At 48.8% G+C, this 22,911-nt stretch overlaps 6 protein-coding genes across 6 annotated transcripts; 4 read left to right on the top strand and 2 right to left on the bottom strand.

Moving 5' to 3' along the window:
- Positions 1 to 3,781: 3,781 nt before the first annotated feature.
- FSST1_002303 (uncharacterized protein) lies at positions 3,782 to 5,158 on the top strand (the record flags this gene model as incomplete). The annotated part of the gene is made up of 1 exon (XM_083228278.1): positions 3,782 to 5,158. The coding sequence occupies one exon, from the start codon at positions 3,782 to 3,784 to the stop codon at positions 5,156 to 5,158; it is 1,377 nt and encodes a 458-aa protein (XP_083092485.1).
- Positions 5,159 to 6,268: 1,110 nt separating this feature from the next.
- Positions 6,269 to 7,800, top strand: FSST1_002302 (XPC-binding domain-containing protein; the record flags this gene model as incomplete). Its single annotated transcript, XM_083228277.1, has 7 exons — positions 6,269 to 6,286; positions 6,378 to 6,437; positions 6,506 to 6,578; positions 6,635 to 6,714; positions 6,770 to 7,078; positions 7,134 to 7,622; positions 7,672 to 7,800. The coding sequence occupies 7 exons, from the start codon at positions 6,269 to 6,271 to the stop codon at positions 7,798 to 7,800; spliced, it is 1,158 nt and encodes a 385-aa protein (XP_083092484.1).
- Positions 7,801 to 8,473: 673 nt separating this feature from the next.
- FSST1_002301 (transcription factor TFIIIB subunit BDP1) lies at positions 8,474 to 10,261 on the bottom strand (the record flags this gene model as incomplete). The annotated part of the gene is made up of 1 exon (XM_083228276.1): positions 8,474 to 10,261. The coding sequence occupies one exon, from the start codon at positions 10,259 to 10,261 to the stop codon at positions 8,474 to 8,476; it is 1,788 nt and encodes a 595-aa protein (XP_083092483.1).
- A 507-nt stretch (positions 10,262 to 10,768) lies between these two features.
- FSST1_002300 (BRE1 E3 ubiquitin ligase-domain-containing protein) lies at positions 10,769 to 13,330 on the top strand (the record flags this gene model as incomplete). The annotated part of the gene is made up of 5 exons (XM_083228275.1): positions 10,769 to 10,897; positions 11,196 to 11,339; positions 11,393 to 11,450; positions 11,498 to 13,101; positions 13,157 to 13,330. The coding sequence occupies 5 exons, from the start codon at positions 10,769 to 10,771 to the stop codon at positions 13,328 to 13,330; spliced, it is 2,109 nt and encodes a 702-aa protein (XP_083092482.1).
- A 447-nt stretch (positions 13,331 to 13,777) lies between these two features.
- On the bottom strand, positions 13,778 to 14,683 carry FSST1_002299 (uncharacterized protein; the record flags this gene model as incomplete). Its single annotated transcript, XM_083228274.1, has 1 exon — positions 13,778 to 14,683. One exon carries the CDS (start codon positions 14,681 to 14,683, stop codon positions 13,778 to 13,780), a length of 906 nt encoding a protein of 301 aa, XP_083092481.1.
- Positions 14,684 to 18,023: 3,340 nt separating this feature from the next.
- On the top strand, positions 18,024 to 22,231 carry FSST1_002298 (P-loop containing nucleoside triphosphate hydrolase protein; the record flags this gene model as incomplete). Its single annotated transcript, XM_083228273.1, has 4 exons — positions 18,024 to 19,836; positions 19,887 to 20,453; positions 20,513 to 21,298; positions 21,354 to 22,231. 4 exons carry the CDS (start codon positions 18,024 to 18,026, stop codon positions 22,229 to 22,231), a joined length of 4,044 nt encoding a protein of 1,347 aa, XP_083092480.1.
- Positions 22,232 to 22,911: the final 680 nt, after the last annotated feature.

The following is a 22,911-nucleotide window of genomic DNA, read 5'->3' as shown; positions in this document are numbered from 1 at the left end:
TATTAAACCATCGTGAGTCTTTTAAAAAAGGAAGGAAAATAAAAGGAAATAATAACGGTTCATAAATGACTAATAAATGTTCATTCCAATCACTCTGGACTCAACCACGATCCCGGAAATACCGCGACAAGGGTATCCCTGTTTCAAGACATTTGCTCCTGTTTCGAGTGCACGTTTGTCACTTGTAAATTGGTTCGTTTTGACCGAAAGAACATGTCATAGCAAAAGGATTCGGTAATCCCGCTTGATGAGAAAGAAAGAAAAAAGTGTTGGGCTTAGCTTGCGATGATGTTTGGTCAAAAGGTAAAAAATAAGGCTCAGGCTGAGGATACTCCCACTGAGAGCACGTACACACAATAGCCATGTTACGTATGTAGCACACAAGCCAGTATTAGGCACGGCTCAATACGGAAACATCTACCACCGAAATCATGTCTCTCCCGTGATCGATTTGTTGTCCAAAACCTTGATTTTGAGAGTAAACAAAGTTGAATAAGGTAACATGGCTTCTATACATATTCCGGTGGCTAAGAACATGGGGGCAATAACCAAGTCTTGGAAGAGCAACACACCCGAAATCAACTGAACTCTAGACAATTGACTATTGCGAGCTAGACTCATGTTCAATTAGACAGTCTAGATGTCTCAAGATATTCAAATGAGGGGTTCAAACAATGACGGAGGCGGCAAAGAAACAAAGAGTCTGAAGACAAAGACTGAGACGGCGCAAAGACCACAATAACCTCAGGGTAGAGTGTCTCCTTTTCAGGGTCTGCATCTATCAGAGACAAAGGGCTGGGGGTCATCAGAAGCAAGGGGATGGTAATTTATTGTCTAACTAGGAGATTTAACGTGTCTCATGAGCGGTCCACGGTTGCGAGATGGCAACGAGACCAATGTTTAAAAGTACTGCACTAATAAACAAGAAGAAGAAAAGGCAGAAGAAAGGAAAAAAGCCCAGATCACAGGGTGTTTTGAGCGTCGAAACGAGCCCTGAAGCAGATGTCTTGTAATATTTGCTTTCCCTTTTTCATACCTCTACACGATGTTTTCTTTTGCTGTTGACGGTGGAGGATTACATTGCATGTATCAGTATCAGCCTCGAACCAATATTGATAAACAAGTATTTTCGGCTGTATTGTCTCTGTTCAAAATAGACTTTTCGTTTCAAGGCGAAGCTTGCCTTGCCCTTTGCCTTGCTTTGGTTAGGTTGCTCTGCCACGTTTTGTGTCTGCCTTGTTGGAGATGAGAGAAAGGGAAAAAAGGACGGAATTTACCATGTAGGAATTATTAAGAGCCCGGGGAAGAGAAGGATGAAACCAAGAACAAGGATGTAACGGCTGTGCTTATCCTGGGCATGGATCCGTTGTTGGTATCGGCTTGCGAGCTGCGGATGCCAAAAGATTAATCAGCGGAAAAGCCTTACTTCAATCCTTTGCTTTTATTCCTTCAATTATTCCTGGTTGTTCCACGCGAAACGAAGTAAGGAGCAGCTCGGGCAGATCAGCCAATCTGAGTCCCAGTGCATACTGCAGGTAATATTATCTATATGTATGGCTGTATGGTTATACGTATACTACATAACTGGGTGGGTGAGTGACATATCGTACTCTGTTGTTAGGTATAGATCCCTTTTCCCTGTATGGGTAATTTACGCTGGAAAGCATAGCCCTGGGAGCATCGATGCTACAGGGGCATTTCTCGATGATCAAGATCCCCATCGTGACGATAACCTCTAAATGCCAAGTTGTTATCCGAAGAGCCACCGTTACTATTTACGAGCTTTAACTGTGTCGATGTAACCAAGTCTTATTTTTCATGAAAAACCAGAAAAATCATTGTTGGCATTAGATCGATCCAATCTGGTTTAGTTGCAGTAATGCAACGCGACGCAAGCCAGGCCAGGCTAGAGTCAGGTACCCGTGGAACTGGTTTTTGACTTTGAGCCAATAGAAGCATAGAGAAAAGAGGATTTTCGTGCTCTGCCCTGACTGAATTACCCTCTATTTACGTGGAGGCAGCGGGGAATGATTTTCTCTCACGTCAACCTCTCAAACTATACCGCCACAATACTACTGTGTAGTTAGTGTATCCATTCGCCAATGATGGATACTTGTAGGGCTTTTGAGGGCTTGTATTTTTCCTTCTCTTGGACTAGAGCATCATTTCCTGTTTGGGACTTTGAGTTTGGCTGGCCTTTGACGGTTTGACCGTTGAACTTTGGAGGCGGAAGCTTGGAGAACGAAACGAGATACTACAACCAATCGATCTATTTTGGTATTGTAAGTAGAGTCTGATTGTATACACCCTCTTCTTCAATGATGAAGCATCACGGACGATAAACAGAAACATCGACTGGAATTCATCCAGATATTCAAAACTAGAACAAACCAAACTAAACCCAACTCAAACCTTCATCCACCATCACAAAAGCCGTTTGGTTGTCATGATCCACGCATCCACTACCCACTTGCCAACTTCTGCTATTCAACAGGATAGGCCTAGAGAAGAGAAGACTGGAGATGATTACAAGAAAGAACCCAATGGAAAGAGAGCTTGCAAGGTCAACCCAGCTATCATCGTGACTTGCATGAGAGGAAATCATCCAGCTTTCAGCCACTCACCCGATATTTGCATGGCTCACACCCTCACCTCACCACCACATCAGCTCTTCGGAAATCGAGGAAGGGTGAAAACCAAGGGGAATCCCTGTAAACCGTTTCCCCTCCTCCCGAGCCTTGCACCCAGAATATGAGTGCTCGTGCTAATTGTCTGAGAGAACCAGAGTCACAGAGTTGACTGGGGTCCTTGACCTTGTTCATCACACCCCTGCTTAGTTCCGGGCCTATTTTGCTAACGACACGCAATGCGTGCACAGCATAGTCAGGAACACTGACTGACACTGACACTTTTACTAGTTGACCGTTGCTTTTTTCTCCCGCTTCCTGTTCCTGTTGCTTGGGCTTGGGCTTACTCTGAATATCCGACCCATCGACTCACTCCCACACACAGACCAGACACCCCAAAGTTAAACGTCCGTCCGCACCCACAAGTTGGTCTTGACTATTACGGCTTTTTTACTTATTCCTGGCCTCTGCTCTTCTCGTCCCTTCCCTTCCCTTTCTCCAGGTCTCTGTCTCTTACACACACACTCTTTCTGTATACAACACTCGTTTCTATATCAACCCATCCTTGACTTATACTGATAGCTTCGTGACTGCTGCTTCAGTTTTCCTCTGATTCGGTTCAATTGCTCAACCTGAAACCAACAGCTTTTGTCCCTCCCAGAGTGCTACGCTCTTTTTTTATCCGGGGCTCCGATTTTATACTCAACTTACACTTTCTATACCGCCTTCGGTAATCCAGTCCCTTGTCTGGGCTTCAGGTCGTCACTTATACACCGCCAGCCACAAACTTATTTTTGCCAATAGCAAAAGAAGTGTTTTGGCAATTGGGCTTTCCGATTACCTACGCCTATAGAGGTGTCCGCTCGTTTCTCAACTCAGCTTTGCATAACAACTATCAATCACCTCGGATCCATCGTCGACTTTCACTTCCATTGCCGATCAGGATCGACAAAGCCTAGCCGGGCTAGATTATGCAGTGCTATCCAACAACATTACAATCATTACAGAATATCAACAAGAATAACAACTGCTCTGGCTCCGACTTGCAAACACCAACGAACTGTTAGTTCGAGGCTAGCCTCCTACCAGCCATCGTACTGGTGCTCTGCAAGACAACTATCTAAACAGACTCTTGTTTTCAAACAATCGACACAATGCGACGCACTTTATCACTTTCGCTGGGCGCCCTGGCCCTGTTGGCAACAGCGGCCGTGATGGCAGTTCTCATAGTTCTCACAGTCCACATCCCTAAGGAATCAAGTGGTCGAACGCTTTCACAAGTATCCGTCGCTCTTGAGGCTGTGACCCTTGTCATCGTCGGATGGTTTCTCTCTACATACCCTTCAACCTCGTTCCGCAGCTGGTCAACAAGATGTCTCGGTGTTGACTTTGGTGCTGCGGTTCTCACTATTCTCTTTGCTACTGTTTCAACAGTAGCTACGCTCATTCAATTTAGTAAATCAACTCTTGAGAAGGAAGATGATCTCCTCAACGCCAGTAAGAACACCCTTCTCATTGGCTTATCGATTGCTCTCGGACTCGGCTTCATGCTCCAGGCTGGTTTCTTGTCTGTTCACTTTTTCCTCACCCGACGAAATGACCAGCATGCGTTCTCTCTCCACAGCCTCGAGGATGGTCGAGGTCTGCCTTCATACCGATCCAAGTCATCTCTCAAGACGCTGCGCTACAGCCATACCGCCGACCCATTAACTCTTAAGAGAAACTCAATGGATTTCCACACGCCTGCTTCATCCATCCGTGGACGTTCCAGGTCCAACACCGCCAACTCCATCAAGGCTCAACTCTCCAACGCTATCCGATCTGCCACCGTTAGGAGCCACGTCTCCTCAAGCGAGTTCCGCCGACCCATCACTGCTGATTCAGTCAACTACCAGTCCAGTGAGGATGCTTTCGATACCTGGGATACTTCTTCCGTCGATACCCATGCCCGTGAGGTCGTCATGGAAGCCACAACTCCTCCTCCAAAGAGTCAACCCCATTTCCTCGAGACAATTCCCGGCAGCCCCTCACCAAGCAAGACATCAATCCAAGACACCATCGAGTTGCCTCTTGAGCCTCCAAGAATTCGCAGGAGAAGTCGCAGCTACAGCCCGGTGTCTATTCGTCGAGAGCAACTGGCCGACCTTCCTGAGCCAGCTCTGGGCGAATCTAACATTCACCCTCTGTTCCGATCCGACTCGGCCACGCCTCCTCCCATGGCGACGCCTGGCACTGTCGTTGTGGCCTCGCCCAACGCTGGCCAGGTCATTACACACCGCCAGAGTGTGCGCTCCCTGCGCTCTACCTCTGTGTCCGTGCACCCTAGCCCCCTTGGCAGAGATGAGCGTGAGAGTATTGCGGAGGAGGAAGATGAAACAGACTCACTGTCGTCGACTGAGCGACCCATCACACCTCCTATCCCTACATGGGTGATGGGCGCCGGCTCTCGATCAAGTTGGTCAGATTATAACAACCGCAAGTCCAAGTTGGACAATGAAAGTACACACGAAACAACTACCAATAACGTTTAACGATTTGAAAAAAAAAAAAAAAAAAAAAAAAAACTCACATGGGAGGTATCACGGGAACGAACATAGCGTGCTACTATGATATGGACAAGGCACTCCATTTTCTTATTGTTTATTTTTTGCTACCAGTAGACGGAGTCTTACTGTATAGATATGAGCAGGTGATGAGAGATAGGCGGGATTGTCTTCACAACAATATGTATACCAAAAAGGGACAGCGAGGCGCTATTTTATAACGACTGACTTAAGAAGCAACCCTCTGCGCTTGAGGCGCGAGGATGGACGACAGAGATGAACTGCAAATTTTAAGTAGAAAAGAACCAAAAGATAAAGAATCAATACAAAACAAGTCTAAAATAAAGCAACACAAGAGTATCTAAACAAGAATTGTGATTGTGTCTATTATCTCATGAAGAGCCCAAGCTTACTTGTTTACACAAAAAAGAACAATGACAAGATACGTCATGGTGTTGATGAGTCTATGATCCCTGTACTTCATTCATTCTCAGAGAAATTGTCTTTGGAGAGATAAACATTCATGATAAGAAAACATCTATTTTTATATCGTTAGTCTAAGGCCGCAAAGTGAAGTCGACTAAATTATACCCGCACCAAACTATGGGTTTTGCTTGTCAAGATGATGATTCTCAGGCAGAAAGACAGTACGCGCACCTTCAGCTTCTACCTGGTCATTTGGAAGCCTGGAGTGGCTGACAAACTGACACTAAACCTCTTCAGGTCAAAGCATACTTGAGCAACCGTCTTCAACTCACAGGGTCATGCTCCACCTTTTCCCTTAGCGACCACTCACACTCACCAAACGGCTGGACTTGCAACGTCAACGCAGGTTGTTGCTCTACCTCTCTACCTCTAGGCTCTATTTGAACTCTACAACATTCAAGCTTTTATCACAAGGCAGACCTTGAAAGATATAACAACTTTCAATCCTCCTCTCTCCCCCAACTTTTCTCCTTCTTCGACACATCGCCGCAACATCATCTTGGCTCAAGCCTGCACCCAAGCGAGACGAATCCATCCATCCGCCTAAACCCAGGTCGCCGTTCGCCTCCCACCTCCCCACCTTACACAACAACGGCAGACTCTTCGCCCATCATGAAGGTCACTTTCAAAGTACGTCACGGATGACTGCAGCGTCGCTACTAGTCCAATCTCTTTATGGCCAGACCGTCGCTTTTATCGTCCGATTTACGGGAATTAATAGAGTCTCTTGCAGGATCTCAAGCAGCAAAAGTTTACGCTCGATGTCGAGCCCTCAGAGCTGGTAGGCCTGCCCCGCGTTGACGACTTCACCTGTCGTCGCAAAGCGTTCACCCAGTTAACCCAAGACAGATCTCTGCCGTCAAGCAGAAGATTTCCGCCGAGAAGGGATGGGAACCTCAGCTGCAGAAGCTTATCTACTCTGGTATTTGCTACAACTTCTTGTGTTCCGACCCACAGCTCGCTGACGTTAGTTCCAAGGCAAAATTCTCAAGGATGATGAGACTGTCGGATCCTACAATATCGAAGAGAAGGGCTTTGTGGTCTGCATGGTGAACAAGGTTTGTAACGTCGTTATTGCTTGTGACTAGAGTCCATACTGACATGTCGTGATAGCCCAAGCCCAAGCCCGCCGAATCAAGCGCTGCTCCTCCTGCTACACCCGCCGCTCCTCCTACCCGCACTCCCGCTGCCCCGGCTGCTCCCGCGCAGTCCTCATCTCAGCAGGCTGCCGTTCCCGCAACACCCACCCCTCAGCGCTCTGCTGATGCCGGATCTGAAGAGCCTTCGGGCCTGGCTATGGGATCTCAGCGTACCGAGGCGATTGCGAATATGGAGGCTATGGGTTTTGAGAGGAGTCAAATCGAGGCGGCTATGCGCGCTGCCTTCAACAACCCCGACCGCGCTGTCGAGTACCTGCTTAATGTTTGTTCAGTGTTTCCTCCTTATCACGAATTGTGATGACTTACGATGAATACAGGGCATTCCCGACAACATCCGTCAAGAACAGCAACAACGCGAGGCTGCCCCCGCAGCTCCTGCTTCTCAACCATCTCAGCCCGCTGCCGCCGCTCCTCAAGGTGGTGAGGAGGGTGGTGTAAACCTGTTCGATCTTGCTGCTCAGCATGGAGGCTCCGGCGCTCGAGGAGCAAGCGGTGGTAGCGAAACAGCCGCAGCGGCCGCTGCAGCCGCTGTCGGCTCGGGTGGTGGTGATCTGGGCAACCTCGACTTTCTACGACACAACGCCCAGTTCCAGCAACTCCGCCAGATCGTTCAGCAACAACCGCAAATGCTTGAGCCCATTCTTCAACAGCTTGGTGCTGGTAACCCTCAACTCGCCGAGTTGATCGCCTCAAATCCCGACCAATTCCTCCAGCTTCTCGGTGAATATGCCGACGACGACGTCCCTTTGCCGCCTGGAGCTCAGGCTATTTCAGTCACCGAGGAGGAGCGTGATGCCATTGAGAGAGTAAGATCTTCAGACCCAAGCAAGTTTCTCATAATTCTAACGCATTTAGCTTTGCCGTCTCGGATTTGACAGAGATGCCGCCATCCAGGCCTACTTTGCCTGTGATAAGAACGAAGAACTCGCTGCCAACTTCCTCTTCGACCAACCGGAGGACGATGAGCCTGGACCTAACAACTAAGTGGGTTAGGGCTAAATATCAAGTAGGCGATTTATGATTATCAGTGGAGGAAATACAACAAAACTAGGCATTCCCAAAATAATATGGGCAGTCATGAGGCGTTGGCCCATTACCACCATGGTGACGTCCTGGTGAGAGTCGTGACGCTCTCATGAGATGCGCTGACGTAGGGCGTGGGAATTCTGCTTGGCATGGATACGTGCATACGCAGGGCAACACAAATAGCTGATGAAATTGACGAATTTTAAACCTGTTGGTTACCGAGGACTTGACCCAAAAACCTCGACTTGTGTTGATATGCTGGAAGTTCACGGATACATGATATCAGCTCCCACTTTGGTACTATCTGGACCTAAGTTGGCTGCGGACATATCACGTATGGCAAGACCTGGTAATACTCTTCTTAAAGAACCGCTTTGTTTCCAGTTCCATTCGTACCAGTTTGACCAACTTCGATCCTAGCGAATCCTGCCTAACCTATGAGCAATGAATATTCTGTAGAGACTGCTCTCCAATCCGATCCCATGTAACCGTTGATTTCATAAGCAAACACCAAAAAACCCTGTGGGTATCATGCTTATTCCCTTTTGCGCCGCCTGGAAACCCTTTCCCCCTTATTTTGGACTTGACCTGGATCTTTGTCTTGGTCTGGTATATGACTTGACCCTTTTCGTTATTCCTCCTGAACAATGGGTTCGCCGTTGAGTCCGTAAATGACTGTTTGCTTCTTCTTTTTCTTTTTCTTCTTTGCGTCGCCGTCCTCATCATCCTTGAATAGCTCCTCGCGCTTCTTGCGCATAGTCTCGGTCTGCTCATCGGCACGGCGCTTTTCCTCTGCCTCGTACTCTTCCTGGATCTTGCGCTGCTCGGCCTCGATGGCTTCGACTGGCTCGAATTCACTCCCGGTGAAGGCCTTATACTCGTCAATGTTCATCTTGACCGTCTTCTCGCCGATGAGGGCAGCGTTTATCCGCCTAGGACAGTGGCGCTCCTCACGGTTAAATTTGAGCTTCACGTTGCGGCGCTGCTTTCCAGGGAACATCTTGGAGATCATCTCAAAGTCTGTTCCAAACATACACAAACCGCGGTAGAAGAGCTCCGTCTCGTCTTCGGTCCAAATGTTGGGCCCTTTGAGTTTGGAAGTGTTCATGAATGAGTTGCTGGTGATGAGGCGAGTAAAGTCGTTTTCTTCGACAGTTTCCATGTCTCCAGCGGCTGCAGCTGCTCGAGCATGTCGATCCACAGACAGCGAGCTTTGGTCAATCACGATCTGTCCATCCACGATGCGGAATTGTGGCCCTGAAGGAGCAGCCGGAGTAGGAGCTGATGGCGCCGGCGACTCTGCCGGAGTTCCACTCTTGTCACTCTTGTCACTCTTATCAACCTGACCACCGGTCTCAGGTGTTGCTGAACTATCACGCTCCCCATCAGCCCCGAGTTTGTTTTTCATCCTGGCTCGTCGCTCTCGTTCTCGTAGTTCGTCGTGCCTGCTGAACTTCTTGCCAATGTGAAGATCCTTGGTTAAGTCGGCCATCTTGAGTTTTTGAAGATCCACCAACTGAGCCTCCGAGTCTTCCGGTGTCATAGATCGGGCCCGTCTAGTTTTGGGTGTGTTTGTACCGCTTTCAGTTGCCGCTTTCCGTTTTCTTGGCTGTTTGGGTGTTGCACCTTCCTCAGCAGTTTTCCTCTGTCGCTTTTTGGGCCGGGCACCTTCTTCTGCGCCAGTCTCGTCTTGAGTTGCTTGAGAGGTCTGCTTCCTGGCCCGTGGTTTCCGTGTCGGTTTTGTAGACTTCTGTGCTTCTTCCAAAGGCTTTGCTTGTGACTCATCGGGGCCGTCTGATTGAAGGGGAGGCGTTGAAGGTTCGGTTCCACTCGGTCCTTCCGAGTCGTCAGGAGTGGGTGTTTGAAGTACCGGAGAGGCTGCAGCTTCCGTATCACTCGACTGAGTTTCATTAGGTGGCAATGAAGGTTCTTCACTGCCCGGCGACTGATCTTGTTCTTGTTCTCTTGTCGGTTGTGTCTGGACAGTCGCGGATTCCGCAGCCTTTGCAGTCGCATCCGGCGCAGCGGCCTCTTCTGTTCGAACAGCAGCATCCTGAGTTACTGCTACATGCTGGGCTTCAACGGGCGGCTTTTCCTGCGAGGATTCCTGAGTTACGGGAACGTCATCGGGCTTTGCGAATTCTGGGTTTGTCGATGGCGGGGTAGGAGGCTGGCCATCATGTTGATGAGAATCCTGAGGTTTAGGGTTGACAGGTGCGGTTACAGGCTCATTCGGCGACGAAGACTCGGAGGATTCTTGAGTAGTTGGCTGAGTTGCAGACTCATCGGAGACGGGTGGAGGAACAGAAACAGGCGACGGCTTTGGTGGTTGTGAGGGCGTTGGTGCCGCGGGGCGTCGAGCAGCGGGGATCTTTGGTTTAAAGGCAGGCCCTCCTTTCTTTTTGAACATAGAACTCATGGCGAGAGCGTGTTATTATGCATGTACCGTATGCGACTTATTATATGATAACTGGGTTGACATTTCTGGCTTGCGACTACCATGAGGTTAGAAAGTTGAGATTAAAAATTATCTGCAGCGAGCGCACTGGGCGGGACTGAGAATAAAATGCGGGCGGGTGAATGAAAAAGATAGCGGAGTATCCACTGTCACCCAATGGGGCTAGACCGACACTAATCCCTTTTGAGGTGGAGACCGCCGCGCTTCTTGGACTGCGACTCAACTTCGAAATTTCAACTCCTGGCCCGAGGAAACGTTCCATCATCACAACACGCTCTCCCCGCGCAACCGCTTAATGACCGTTCGCACGTCTCTATTCGCGACGGGACTTGGCTTCAAAGCGCTCGCACGACCGACCCGTCGCTTTTCTTGGGCTTCGCGTCCTCTTTTCTGCTCTGTACCACGCGACTTCTGATGCCTCTCACGACCACCTCCTCTGCTTCGCCTCGTCCATCCACACTCGCAAAGATGGAGGATAGAAAGCGGCCTGCCATCAGCAGCGCTGATGACATAGCGCCTCCTAGTAAGAGAGTTGCTGTCAATGGCTCCAAGGCCAAGGACGACCCCCTTGACATGAAGGAGGAAAGCTGGATTGACGTAAGTCACACGACAACATCTCCTTCCCTATTACGAGTGCTTCGGTCTCCGACCGCCCATTTCCTTCTTCACTCTGCTTCTCATGCAGATTTCTTTCAGGCTTTTTGCCATTCTCATCGGGATGGTCCTGGACGGCAATGCTCACCAAGCCAGTGATGATGCTAGCCTGCTCCGTGCGACAGCAGTAGTCGGCTCCCAAGTGCATTACGAATGCATTTTTGAGAAACCACTCCGATCAGTCCAAAACATGACACAAAATGCTCGACGTATAAACGAATCTCGCTGACCCGATTATCAGGCCTATACAAAGGGCGCCATCTATCGTCAGATGCAAGAATACAGCCGCAAGGCCTCGACATACGAGTCACGCCTCGAAGAGCTTCATAAACGATCTGTTCATCATGATGACCACTTGAGGATAATCGATGCTTGGTGGCGACAGGTTGGCCTCACCTCGACCCCACTATTCCTGACATAGCTAAAACATCGGTATAGGTACTTGACGAGATGGAGCTTCTCATAGAGTCGGACGTCACCTCACCGACTGCTTCAGGTATGACGCCTATTCTAGTTATTGAGCGTCTGCTAACTTGCCGCTAGAACCCCCGTATCTAAGTAGCGTCAGTTTTAAGGACCTCCACGACTTCCATAAACACCTATCGGAAAAGAGCAAAGCGATCAAGTCGAGAGCTGAAGCGCTTCTTGGACGCTTAGCTTCTTCACGAAGCAGCATTGAACCCGACGTAGCCAAACTGGAGAATAACGTTTCAAGCTTGCTGGCCGCCCAGAAGGAATACTTCTTGAAATTGGATCGACTGAAGAGCGAAAAGGATCAACTTTCAGAACAGCTCAATGCTGCGACCTTGCGTTACTTCAAAGCAGAAAAGAAACTGGATCGTGCAAAGAGTGCTCAGGTTCAAAAGATGGAACAACAAGCGTTCGCCAATGCCACACGACCTTCCGCCTCTGGAGACGCTAATACCGATTCTGGAGAGATAAACGGGAACTCAGGCGAGCTACTACTCAAGTACGAGGAGGCGACCGCAGCTGCTACTAAGCAAAAGGAACAGCTAGATGTTATCCTGGCCGAGATCAAGACCTTGCAGGACGAAAATTCGACTCTCAAGGCGAAGAGAGATACCCTAACCGACGAAGATTTCATTCGAACCGATGTCTTTAAACAGTTCAAGAATCAGAATGAGGACCTTATCAAACGCATCAACACACTCGAGGCCACGAACAAGCAGTTGCGAGAAGAGGCCGAGAAGCTACAAGCGGAGCGATCGACATTCAAAACTCAGCTTGAAGCAGACGCAAATCAGGTGACCCAGGAGCTCGAGGCCGAGATCATGTCAAGGGATCAGGATCTTGCCCGAGTGCGTTCAGCCCGAGACGAGTTGTTGGCAGAGACTACGCAACACAAGGCGAGGTTGGACCAAGAGCGAGCATCGATTGAGCAGGTGAAAGTGCTAGCATCTGCCAAGGAGGACAGAATCACGGCACTCGAATCGCAGCTCTCACGTCTCCAGCAGAGCGAGGACCAGCAGGCAGTCGGCCCGGATATTGAGGCCCTGACTGTCGAGGAGCTTCGCTTGAAGTACACAAAGCTGCAGCAGGATTTCGATTCGATCAACATGGAGTTGCCCGCCATTGAAAAGGCTTACAAGAAGATGAAGGAACTTGCTCATAGGAAGGCAATGGACTTCAGCGCTACAGAAGAGCGCATCTCGATCTTGATCGCGGAGAAGAGCAAGGCCGATCAAAAATACTTCGCTGCCCGAAAGGATGCGGATACACGAAACAACGAGATTAGATCATTGCGCCACCAGAACAGCAAGAGCTCGGAAATCATTGCCCAGCTCAAGGATCTCGAATCACAAAATCGCACACTTCTGGGCAATCTAGAAAAACAGTTGGCCGATCTGAAGCAATCAAACGCTTCTCTGATGATAGAGAACAAGAAGATGGAAGCAACGAGTCTTGATGCTGTTCGCCGTACCGAGTCGCTGAACAAGCAAGTTACTGATCTGTCGAACTTGGTCAAGTCCAAAGACGCTGCATCCGCTGTGGTTCGCGAGCGCAATGTGATGCAAGAAACTGAAGTTGAGAAGATGAAGGTGCGACTTGAGCATGCACAGAAGGAACGCGACAACTGGAAGAACAAAGCTTTGAGTAATTCTTCCGAGGAGGAGGAGATGCTTCGAGTAAGTGAACAAAGAAGATGACTTGACAGTGAAATCTTGCTAACTTTTCAATTAGACATTCGCTCTATGTACTATTTGTCGCAACAACTTCAAGAACACGGCCCTAAAGACATGCGGCCACTTGTTCTGCAACCAATGTGTCGACGATCGCATCAGCAATCGCATGCGCAAATGTCCTACGTGTTCACGCGCCTTCGATAAGATGGACGTTATGCCCGTTCATCATTGATCGCTTCAGAGGCACTACGGAAATTACTCAACTTGCCGCCTTTCTCCACGATATTTTCTGCGATACCTCTTTCTTCATTAATAGCTTCCGTCAAGCATTGCTCACCCCTTTGATACCTTTTTCAGGCATTAGAGGCCCCGTCACTTCTACCTTTCAGCAGATGGCGTTGGCTGTATGATCTGAATAGCAAATCTTGACGCTTTTCTTCTTCTCCGGGCTAGATGGCTGGTTGCTCTTGGAAAATCATCCGTGTACTTTTAACTTGCGCAGCGAGATATCCCATACAAATCGTTGCAAGCATGTATATACTCTTTGTGGGCGATGGAGACGGTTTGGGTGACATGGCTGAGAAACGTTGTATGAAATAGCAGGATAATGGAAAGCGTCGATTATGCTATCAATGACAATTTCGTAATCAAATATTCTGTGCTTTTCGCGGATCGTAATCTACCTTCGGCTGGTTGAACCAAATCCAGTGCTCTCGTGACGGTTAGACTCGTTTGATGAAGATCCTGAGCGACCACCCCATCCTCCGCCCGTCCCTGATCCTCCTCGTCCGAAACTGCCGTAGTCATTGTTGTGATTGTTGTACCGATTTTGGTTACGTTGGCCAGCCAGATATCCTGCGGCAGCTCCTCCAGCCGCACCGCTCCAGAAACCAGGCCTCCAGGAGTTACTTGATTGAGAAGAGGGCTTGGTTCCGGGGTATGGAGGGGGAGGATCGTCACCATCGGGACCCCAACCAGGACCCCATCCACCAGAAGACCAGCCGTCACCACGGCGCCGAGGTCTGTTGGGGTTGCTGCCGGCTTCCTGCGCTCTGTAGCATGCCGAGTAGATAATCCAGCCGAGTACGCCTACAAAAATGATGGTAAAGAGAAGAGCTCCCCAATCTGTACCGCCGCGGCCATCACTGAACCAGCCTCCGTTAGCGATGTTAGGATAACGACGCTCGCCCTTTCTTGTCAAGGCAATCCGGTACTCAACACCGCAGCTGCCCTTCAGAACATAAGGATCATCAGGAGAGTTGTAGCCTTCACAAATAACGTCTGTGGTGGTGAGCTTGAGCTCCTCGGGAAGCGACGCAGTACAGCTCCATTGGACATCCTCATCGCCCCAACCTGCGCCTTCGTTTGTGCAGCGCATCACATCCATGTCGTAGATTTCGCAAAGGGCCTTCTTGGAGACGCAGTTGAGTTGTGGAATGGCGCCGACGCGGCGATGGTTGGTCATGGCGCCATTTCCGCGGAGAGTGAGAGATTTCACATCAGATAGCTTAATGGCATCCTTTGGGCGAGCAGCCAGCGCGAGGGCTGGGAGCGCGAGAAGATAGGCGAGAGAAATGGGTATCATGATAACGAGCCCAGACCCGTGGTGCGTAGCAACGATGTGCCGAAATCGATATTGGGTTGATGATGAAAGTAAAAGTTGAGAATATGGTATGACTCTAAGTTGATGACTGATAGTTGAATTGAAATGAGACGTCTAGACAGGCAGGCGGAATCTTGGCACGTGCTCCGTGGCGATAAGAATTGGGAAAGCTGAAGCTGGAGATGATGTGGCGACTCTGTTCTGCTCTGCTTTGCTGGCTTAGACCTTGATTAAGCGTGCATCCATCCAATAAGAAAACGATCAACACGTTTGAGTTGTTGCCTAAGGTTTTGAAAATGTCATACGATCTTGAATGGCTGAAGCCTGAAAATCAACCACAAGGACACGTCTGTATTCAATATTTACTTTGGAGGAAAAGGTGAAGACGATGCATTCACTATGAATATGGAAGAAGCAAAAAATGCCGTCATGGCATGACTGAGACCCTGGGCATACTGAGCCCCACTGGAGGGGTTCATCGTTCTAGATCATTCACGAAATATTCCATGAACGGGGCAACATGATGAGGTGCAGAGATAAACGCGTATAGAGTATGGCGATACCTATCGTTACTCGCAACGCACTTATCTATATCATCAAAATGCTGAAGAGTTGACAAGGGACGATTTGTCCATCACATGCTCACCAGTTGCTGCATATAGAGTTTCTGTCCGTCACACTGCAGACCGATGCGTGAGCACTTGACTGTCACGGCTATAACGCTGTGTTTTGGCATATTTTGAACTATCCTCAAATTAAGCAAGTCTCCCATTCACCTTAATTACAAGTTGTCGATCATATCATGGCTAATGGCTCGTGCCTCAACTGATACTCAAGCCCTACAGAAAACTACACGGCTTCGCCAAGCGGTCTGGGTCATGTATGCGGCCAGTCGGTTAGGAAAAGCCGGTGCCATATTAATTGCTTCTTCAGTGCCGCAAGGAATATCCTCGATTGGCTGTTCATCTACTTGAAACAGGATCTTGGTTGAAACAACAAGCTCCATATCTTTGAGCAAAGTTGTACAAGTGTAATCAAGATGAGACTGGAGTTTTGATACTGTAGTTCAGATGCTGTTGTCCATTGTCTCAGGCAAATATACTCTTCAAGGGGAAGATATGAGCATGGGTATCAAAGAGTCAAGTGCATAGACTGCGTATAAGCTGCAGACCAACAACAATCAACGTGCAGAAAGACCCATTCAATGCAGGTGAACCCATGCAAGAATCGGCGGTGATGACTGAGTTGTACAAGGGGTAAAAAAGTCCCTGAATTCACTCTCGTACTCGGGGCAGAAGTGAATGGCTGATATAATCCAAAATTGGCATCCGTCATGATCCTTCGAGCTTTAAGCCGCAGAAGGAATGCTTGGAAGATGATCTGTACAGAGTAGGTACAAGCCTGTAAGATGATGGCCGAGGTGGAGTTTTGGTCAGCTAGGGCTGATTTTTGTAGACCGACCGTTACGTTCCATGTCTTTGAAAGATTATCGAGGACTGGCTAACTGATCAGAGTCAAAGAGTACCGTATCTATCGCGTGTAGCGATGCACCGTTTGTATAACAACATGTCGTTCTATGGCCTCATTTGTTACCATCCAATGTTTTAATGAGAGAACAGTAAGTGGTGGTCAGCACGACAAAGCCACGCGAGATGATACGAAAATACAGAAGGGTTCTTCACCCGGAGTTCGGATTCGGGAGGGCCCGACCGCTGAGCCTCAGAGGCTGGCAGCACTAGAATTGACCCGATGCTGACTGTCCTGGAATCGGAGACCGGGGACAAATAACTCCCGACCTCCGGGCTTGATAGACATGGGATCAGAGCAAGCCACTGAAACGAGATTAGATATTATTACTCGTCTCTTTTACTCTGTGATCGGATCGTGGAGAGACAAGAAACTAAAAGACAGTTCTGGCGTGACAGTCTGTCTCTGTATGCACTCGATCTGCGACTGTGACTGCGACTGTACAACGATGGCTCGATACTCGAACCTCATCGAGGTGACATGAAAACGGTACACAACGGCTTGTGTTATGACAATACTAGCCCCTGTCATACGGCGTTGAATCTGCTGAAGATATTGCTCACTTTTATCCAAAGTCAAAATGGGGGGGGGGGGGGGGGGGGACTATAGAGTCATAGTATTCGATAGTCGTTATCGTTTAAGAGCAGAACTGAGTCTTTTGATTAACCGATATGAAAGACAGCCGAAGCATGCAATCAGGTAAGTGGTGGTTGCCAAGTTTGCCGAACAGCCGGATTTAATTCTTCTATTGTTTCTAGGTACTGAAGAATGACAGTATCTAAGCGAAAGCGAGGGCCAATCGCGAGATATCCGGGGGTCTTTACCCAAATAAGGAAAACGTTTCGAACGCCGCAAGACAAGGATCAGCATTAACCGCTTGGTAGGAAAGAGGCAGGAGATTCAAATCCAAGTGGAGAAAAGAATGTAAGCGCAGGATTCAAAGTGCAGAGTCCTTTATTTGGCTCCGACCTGACGCTCTAGGCTGAGATGATCCTCTAAAATATCAGTTGAATTACGGGTTGTCGGACTGCTGCACAAACCCGAACTAATATTACAAGACACTGAGACAACCAAGAGAGACATATATGTTCGGTGAGATGACTCAAACAGTCACTAGGTACGCGTGTACAGTCATAAATTGTCCACCGGGAAACAGATCGATCTGCGGACAACCAAGACATTGGGAAAGATCCAAAGTCCGCTCCGGCTTACGGGCTTCATCAGAAGGATACCTAGGTAGAGGACCTCCTGTACATTACAGTACACTCTAGGCCCATAAAATCTTCCATGGGTCTGTCAGATACCGCACAGCCAGCGGCGCATGGTAGCGTATTTGCTGCATCTAGTGGGGGGACCAGGTATTCCCGGTCCTCTTTTTGTATTCCGTCCGACAACAAGGTACGCTAAGGCAGTCCGACTCGACGGTCTTGGTCCGTCTTGTCTTGTCTTGGGGCAAGTTATTTAAATAAATTGTTGGTGCTCTCAACTCTCAAACACGGCTTGGCTTTGCTATGCTCTGATCTGATCTGACTACCTGAGGTTCACTGCAAGTCGTATAATGAACACTACATGAACAACACCTGTTCCAACCCCGGATCTGTTTCTAACCAACCGACCTCTATTCAAACGAAACGACCGACACGCCGTTAACAACATTAACAGCGACCTCGAACTCTGTCTATTACACCTACTGATACTGGTGTCGCCAATTCACCCAAGGGTGTTTGCCACCCCTTAAAACTCGAAATTTACCAAAAACTCGCTCTGGTTTAAGAACAATAAGAACATAATCGCCATGGCAGAATTGTCGGAAAAGACAGCTGCTGCGACCAGCAGCAGCAACCCTTCGCGACCATCATCCTCAAGCCGCAGTGGCTCAACCGAACAAGATGCAGTCCGCCCAGACAAACCAAACTCGAGCGACCCCGAAGATGAAAAGTTGAAACTAAAGAAAGCAGATTCAGCAATTATCGTTCCTCCCAAAGCCGAGTCCGACCAAGATCCGTACAAGCACTTGCCATCAGACGAAGCCGAGGTCTTGCGACGCCAAGTCGTTAGCCCAGAAGTCAAGCAGGGTGTCGCTGTTTTGTACCGATACGCCTCCCGCAACGACATCATTATTATTGTAATCTCCAGTATCTGCTCTATTGCTGGCGGTGCTGCGCTTCCTCTTATGACTGTTGTCTTTGGTAACCTCCAAGGCGTCTTCCAGGACTACTTTGTGAACCGGAGTTTGAGCTCCGGCGCTTTCAATGACAAGCTGGTCGAATTCGTACTGTACTTTGTGTACCTCGGCATCGGCGAGTTTATCGTGGTGTACATCTCTACTTGTGGTTTCATTTACAGCGGAGAGCACATATCTGCCAAGATTCGCGAACACTACCTCGAAAGCTGCTTGCGCCAGAACATTGGTTTCTTCGACAAACTCGGTGCTGGAGAAGTTACTACTCGAATCACATCCGATACCAATCTCATTCAAGATGGTATCTCTGAAAAGGTCTCCCTCACTCTTGCGGCTGTTGCGACATTCGTCTCAGCCTTTGTCATTGGATTTATCAAGTACTGGAAGTTGACTCTGATTCTCTTCTCAACTGTCATTGCTCTTCTCCTCAACATGGGAGGTGGATCTACCTTTATCCTCAAGTACAACAAGCAGAGCTTGGAAGCTTATGCCCATGGTGGTAGTCTTGCGGATGAAGTCATCAGCTCTATTCGTAACGCCGTCGCTTTTGGAACCCAGGAGCGTCTGGCCCGCCAATACGACGCCCATCTCAAGAATGCCGAGTTTTTTGGTTTCCGTGTCAAGTCTGCTATTGCCTGCATGATCGCCGGAATGATGCTGGTTCTCTACCTTAACTATGGTCTGGCTTTCTGGCAGGGCAGTAAGATGCTTGTCGACAACGAAACCAGCCTCTCCAACATCCTGACAATTTTGATGGCGACAATGATCGGTGCTTTCAACCTTGGTAACGTTGCTCCGAATATTCAGGCGTTTACAAACGCTGTTGCGGCTGCTGCCAAGATCTTCAACACCATCGACCGACAATCCCCGCTTGACTCGTCCAGCGACAAGGGTGAGAAGCTCGACCATATCGAGGGCTCCATTAGACTCTCCAACATCAAGCACATCTACCCTTCTCGACCAGAAGTTACTGTTATGCAAGATGTGACCCTCGATATCCCTGCCGGTAAGGTCACTGCTCTGGTTGGCGCATCCGGTTCTGGCAAGAGTACTATTGTTGGATTGGTTGAACGCTTCTACGACCCTGTTCAGGGCACTGTTTACTTGGACGGACACGATATCTCCAAGCTTAACCTCCGATGGCTGCGCCAGCAAATGGCTCTCGTCAGCCAGGAGCCCACACTCTTTGGTACTACCATTTTCAACAACATCCGTCACGGTTTGATTGGCACTGCTCATGAAGATGCAAGTGAAGAAAAGCAGCGCGAACTGGTTATCGAAGCAGCCAAGAAGGCCAACGCCCACGACTTTGTATCTGCCCTGCCTGAAGGTTACGAAACGAATGTCGGAGAGCGAGGTTTCCTACTTTCTGGTGGCCAAAAGCAGCGAATTGCTATTGCCCGTGCCGTTGTTTCTGACCCTAAGAGTAAGTTTCTGATCCCATCACTGCTTGAATATCAACTAACTTAATTATAGTTCTGCTCCTTGACGAAGCTACATCCGCTCTGGACACTAAATCTGAGGGTGTGGTTCAAGCTGCTCTAGAAAACGCTGCTGAAGGTCGCACTACTATCACCATCGCCCATCGTCTGTCTACTATCAGGGATGCTCACAACATCGTCGTCATGTCCGAAGGTCGCATCGTGGAGCAAGGTACTCACAACGAACTTCTTGAGAAGAAGACTGCCTACTACAAGCTCGTCTCGGCTCAGAACATCGCTGCTGCAGAGGAAATGACTGCCGAGGAGCAAGCTGCCATTGACGAGGAAGAAGTCGAGCTTATGCGCAAGATGACCAGCGAGAGAGCAACTGCGACACTCGCTGACCCTAATGATGATATCGCCGCCAAGTTGAACCGCACTACCACCTCGAAATCTGCTTCTAGCGTGGCTCTCCAAGGTCACAAGGCCGAGGACGAACGGGAATACGGCATGTGGACTCTAGTTAAGCTTGTTGCTTCTTTCAACACAACGGAGTGGAAGCTCATGGTTATCGGTCTCGTCTTCTCTGCTGTTTGTGGTGGAGGTAACCCTACACAAGCTGGTAAGTTGGTGTCTTTTTGTTTTTAGAATACTCTTGTAACCTGACTAACTTGGATTCAGTCTTCTTTGCCAAGCAGATTGTCACTTTGTCTCAACCTATAACCGAAGAGAACCGCCACTCGGTCAAGAAAGACTCTGACTTCTGGAGTGCCATGTACCTCATGCTTGCCTTTGTTCAGTTCTTCGCGTTTGTCATCCAGGGTGTCTTGTTCGCCAGATGTTCTGAACGATTGGTGCATCGAGTTCGAGACCGCGCCTTCAGGACCATGCTTCGTCAGGATGTGGCCTTCTTTGATCGTGATGAGAACACCGCTGGTGCGCTCACCTCATTCCTCTCTACTGAAACAACCCATGTTGCTGGCCTGAGTGGCGTTACTCTCGGAACGTTGCTGATGGTTGTCACCACACTTGTTTCTGCCATGGTTGTCTCTCTGGCCATCGGCTGGAAGCTCTCACTTGTGTGTATCTCAACTATTCCTGTCCTTTTGGGATGTGGTTTCTTCCGTTTCTGGATGCTTGCACACTTCCAGCGTCGTTCCAAGGCTGCCTATGACTCGTCGGCTAGTTTCGCTTCTGAGGCTATTTCCGCAATCCGAACCGTGGCAGCCCTGACACGAGAGGAGGATGTCCTGAACCAGTACAAGCAATCTCTTGCTGTACAGCAAAGAAGGAGTTTGATCTCTGTTCTCAAGTCTTCCCTGCTTTACGCCGCCTCTCAGTCCCTGCTGTTTGCCTGCTTCGCACTGGGCTTCTGGTACGGCGGTACCCTCATCGGAAAGCTCGAATACACCATGTTCCAGTTTTTCCTCTGCTTCATGTCAATCATTTTCGGTGCTCAATCAGCCGGTAAGAACTCTTTCAGATTTTTCAGGGGTTCAAAACACTAATCTCGAGCTTATAGGTACCATCTTCAGTTTCGCCCCTGATATGGGCAAGGCCCATCACTCAGCCGGAGAACTCAAGAAGCTCTTTGATAGACAACCCATTGTCGATACATGGTCAGACAAGGGCGAGCGCCTGCCTGAGGTCGAGGGCACTCTTGAGTTCCGCGATGTTCACTTCCGTTACCCAACAAGACCGGAACAGCCTGTTCTGCGTGGACTTAACCTGACAGTGCGGCCTGGACAGTACATCGCCCTTGTTGGAGCCTCAGGTTGTGGAAAGAGTACCACAATTGCACTATTAGAGCGATTCTATGACCCTCTCTCTGGTGGTGTCTACATTGACAACCACGAGATCAGCACCCTCAACATCAACGACTACCGATCACACATTGCACTCGTCAGTCAGGAACCTACATTATACCAAGGAACCATCAAGGAAAACATTCTTCTGGGTACTCCACGCGAGGATGTCACGGACGCAGACCTGGAATTTGCATGCCGCGAGGCCAACATTTACGATTTCATTGTGTCACTCCCCGAGGGTTTCAACACTATAGTTGGTAGCAAGGGTGCGCTGCTTTCTGGTGGTCAGAAGCAGCGAATCGCCATTGCACGTGCTCTGATTCGTGACCCCAAGATCCTGCTCCTTGACGAGGCGACATCAGCCCTCGATTCTGAGTCTGAGAAGGTGGTACAAGCCGCGTTGGACAAGGCGGCTAAGGGCCGAACCACCATTGCCGTGGCGCATCGTCTCAGTACTATCCAGAAGGCTGATATTATCTACGTTTTCGACCAGGGTCGTATCGTGGAACAAGGAACACATGCAGAGCTGATGAAGAAGAACGGTCGTTACGCAGAGTTGGTCAACCTGCAGAGCCTCGAGAAGCAGAGGTAGAAAGAGAGGGAGAGACATGTGTTTTATTTGGGAGAAATTTTTATGAGACTTGCATGCATTGTATTGGCGTTGGGGCGACAACTTGATGTCAAAAGATGAAATGATATGCCCTTCCCTTTAGAAGGAGTCATAGGAGGTATCTATTCGCTTATTACTGTTTATAATACCTGATGTATAACATCTGATCAATCAACTCTCTTCATATTATCAAGACTATAAATGTCCAACTGTTATGCTTTGTATGTCGATCGATGCCAAGGTCTTGATGTGATAGAGCGCCCGCCACATGGCTATCGCGTGTCGAATTTAAGGGATACATGACAGAAATCTCGATCATGGAATTCATGAAGACAAAAATAATCTACCTAGGAACTATTCCAAGACAGCATTATTTGAATGAACTATTTTGTCTTGCAGACACTATCTATAGTGACATTCAAGATGCCTCAGGTTGACGTACTCTCCAAAACACATGGAAGACAGGGAGAGGCAACCAAAAGGAGCATTGATCGTCACAGCAGGGAATGAAGAATTGGTCTCGACCATGACAGCTGAGATACTCGATAGATTGAGTTTGTTGGTGGTGGGACAAAGTCGTGGAAATGGTAGCACAGCATTTAAACGACGATAATGGCTGAACGGGTCGATACAGAGAGAACAACGGATAGTGACAGAAGTTG

This window comes from Fusarium sambucinum, chromosome IV, assembly GCF_050947815.1.
Source record: "Fusarium sambucinum isolate potato_lamoka chromosome IV, whole genome shotgun sequence".
NCBI classification, from domain to species: domain Eukaryota; kingdom Fungi; phylum Ascomycota; class Sordariomycetes; order Hypocreales; family Nectriaceae; genus Fusarium; species Fusarium sambucinum.
Note: the sequence above shows the minus strand (reverse complement) of the source record. Positions and strands in the feature narration are given on the sequence as shown.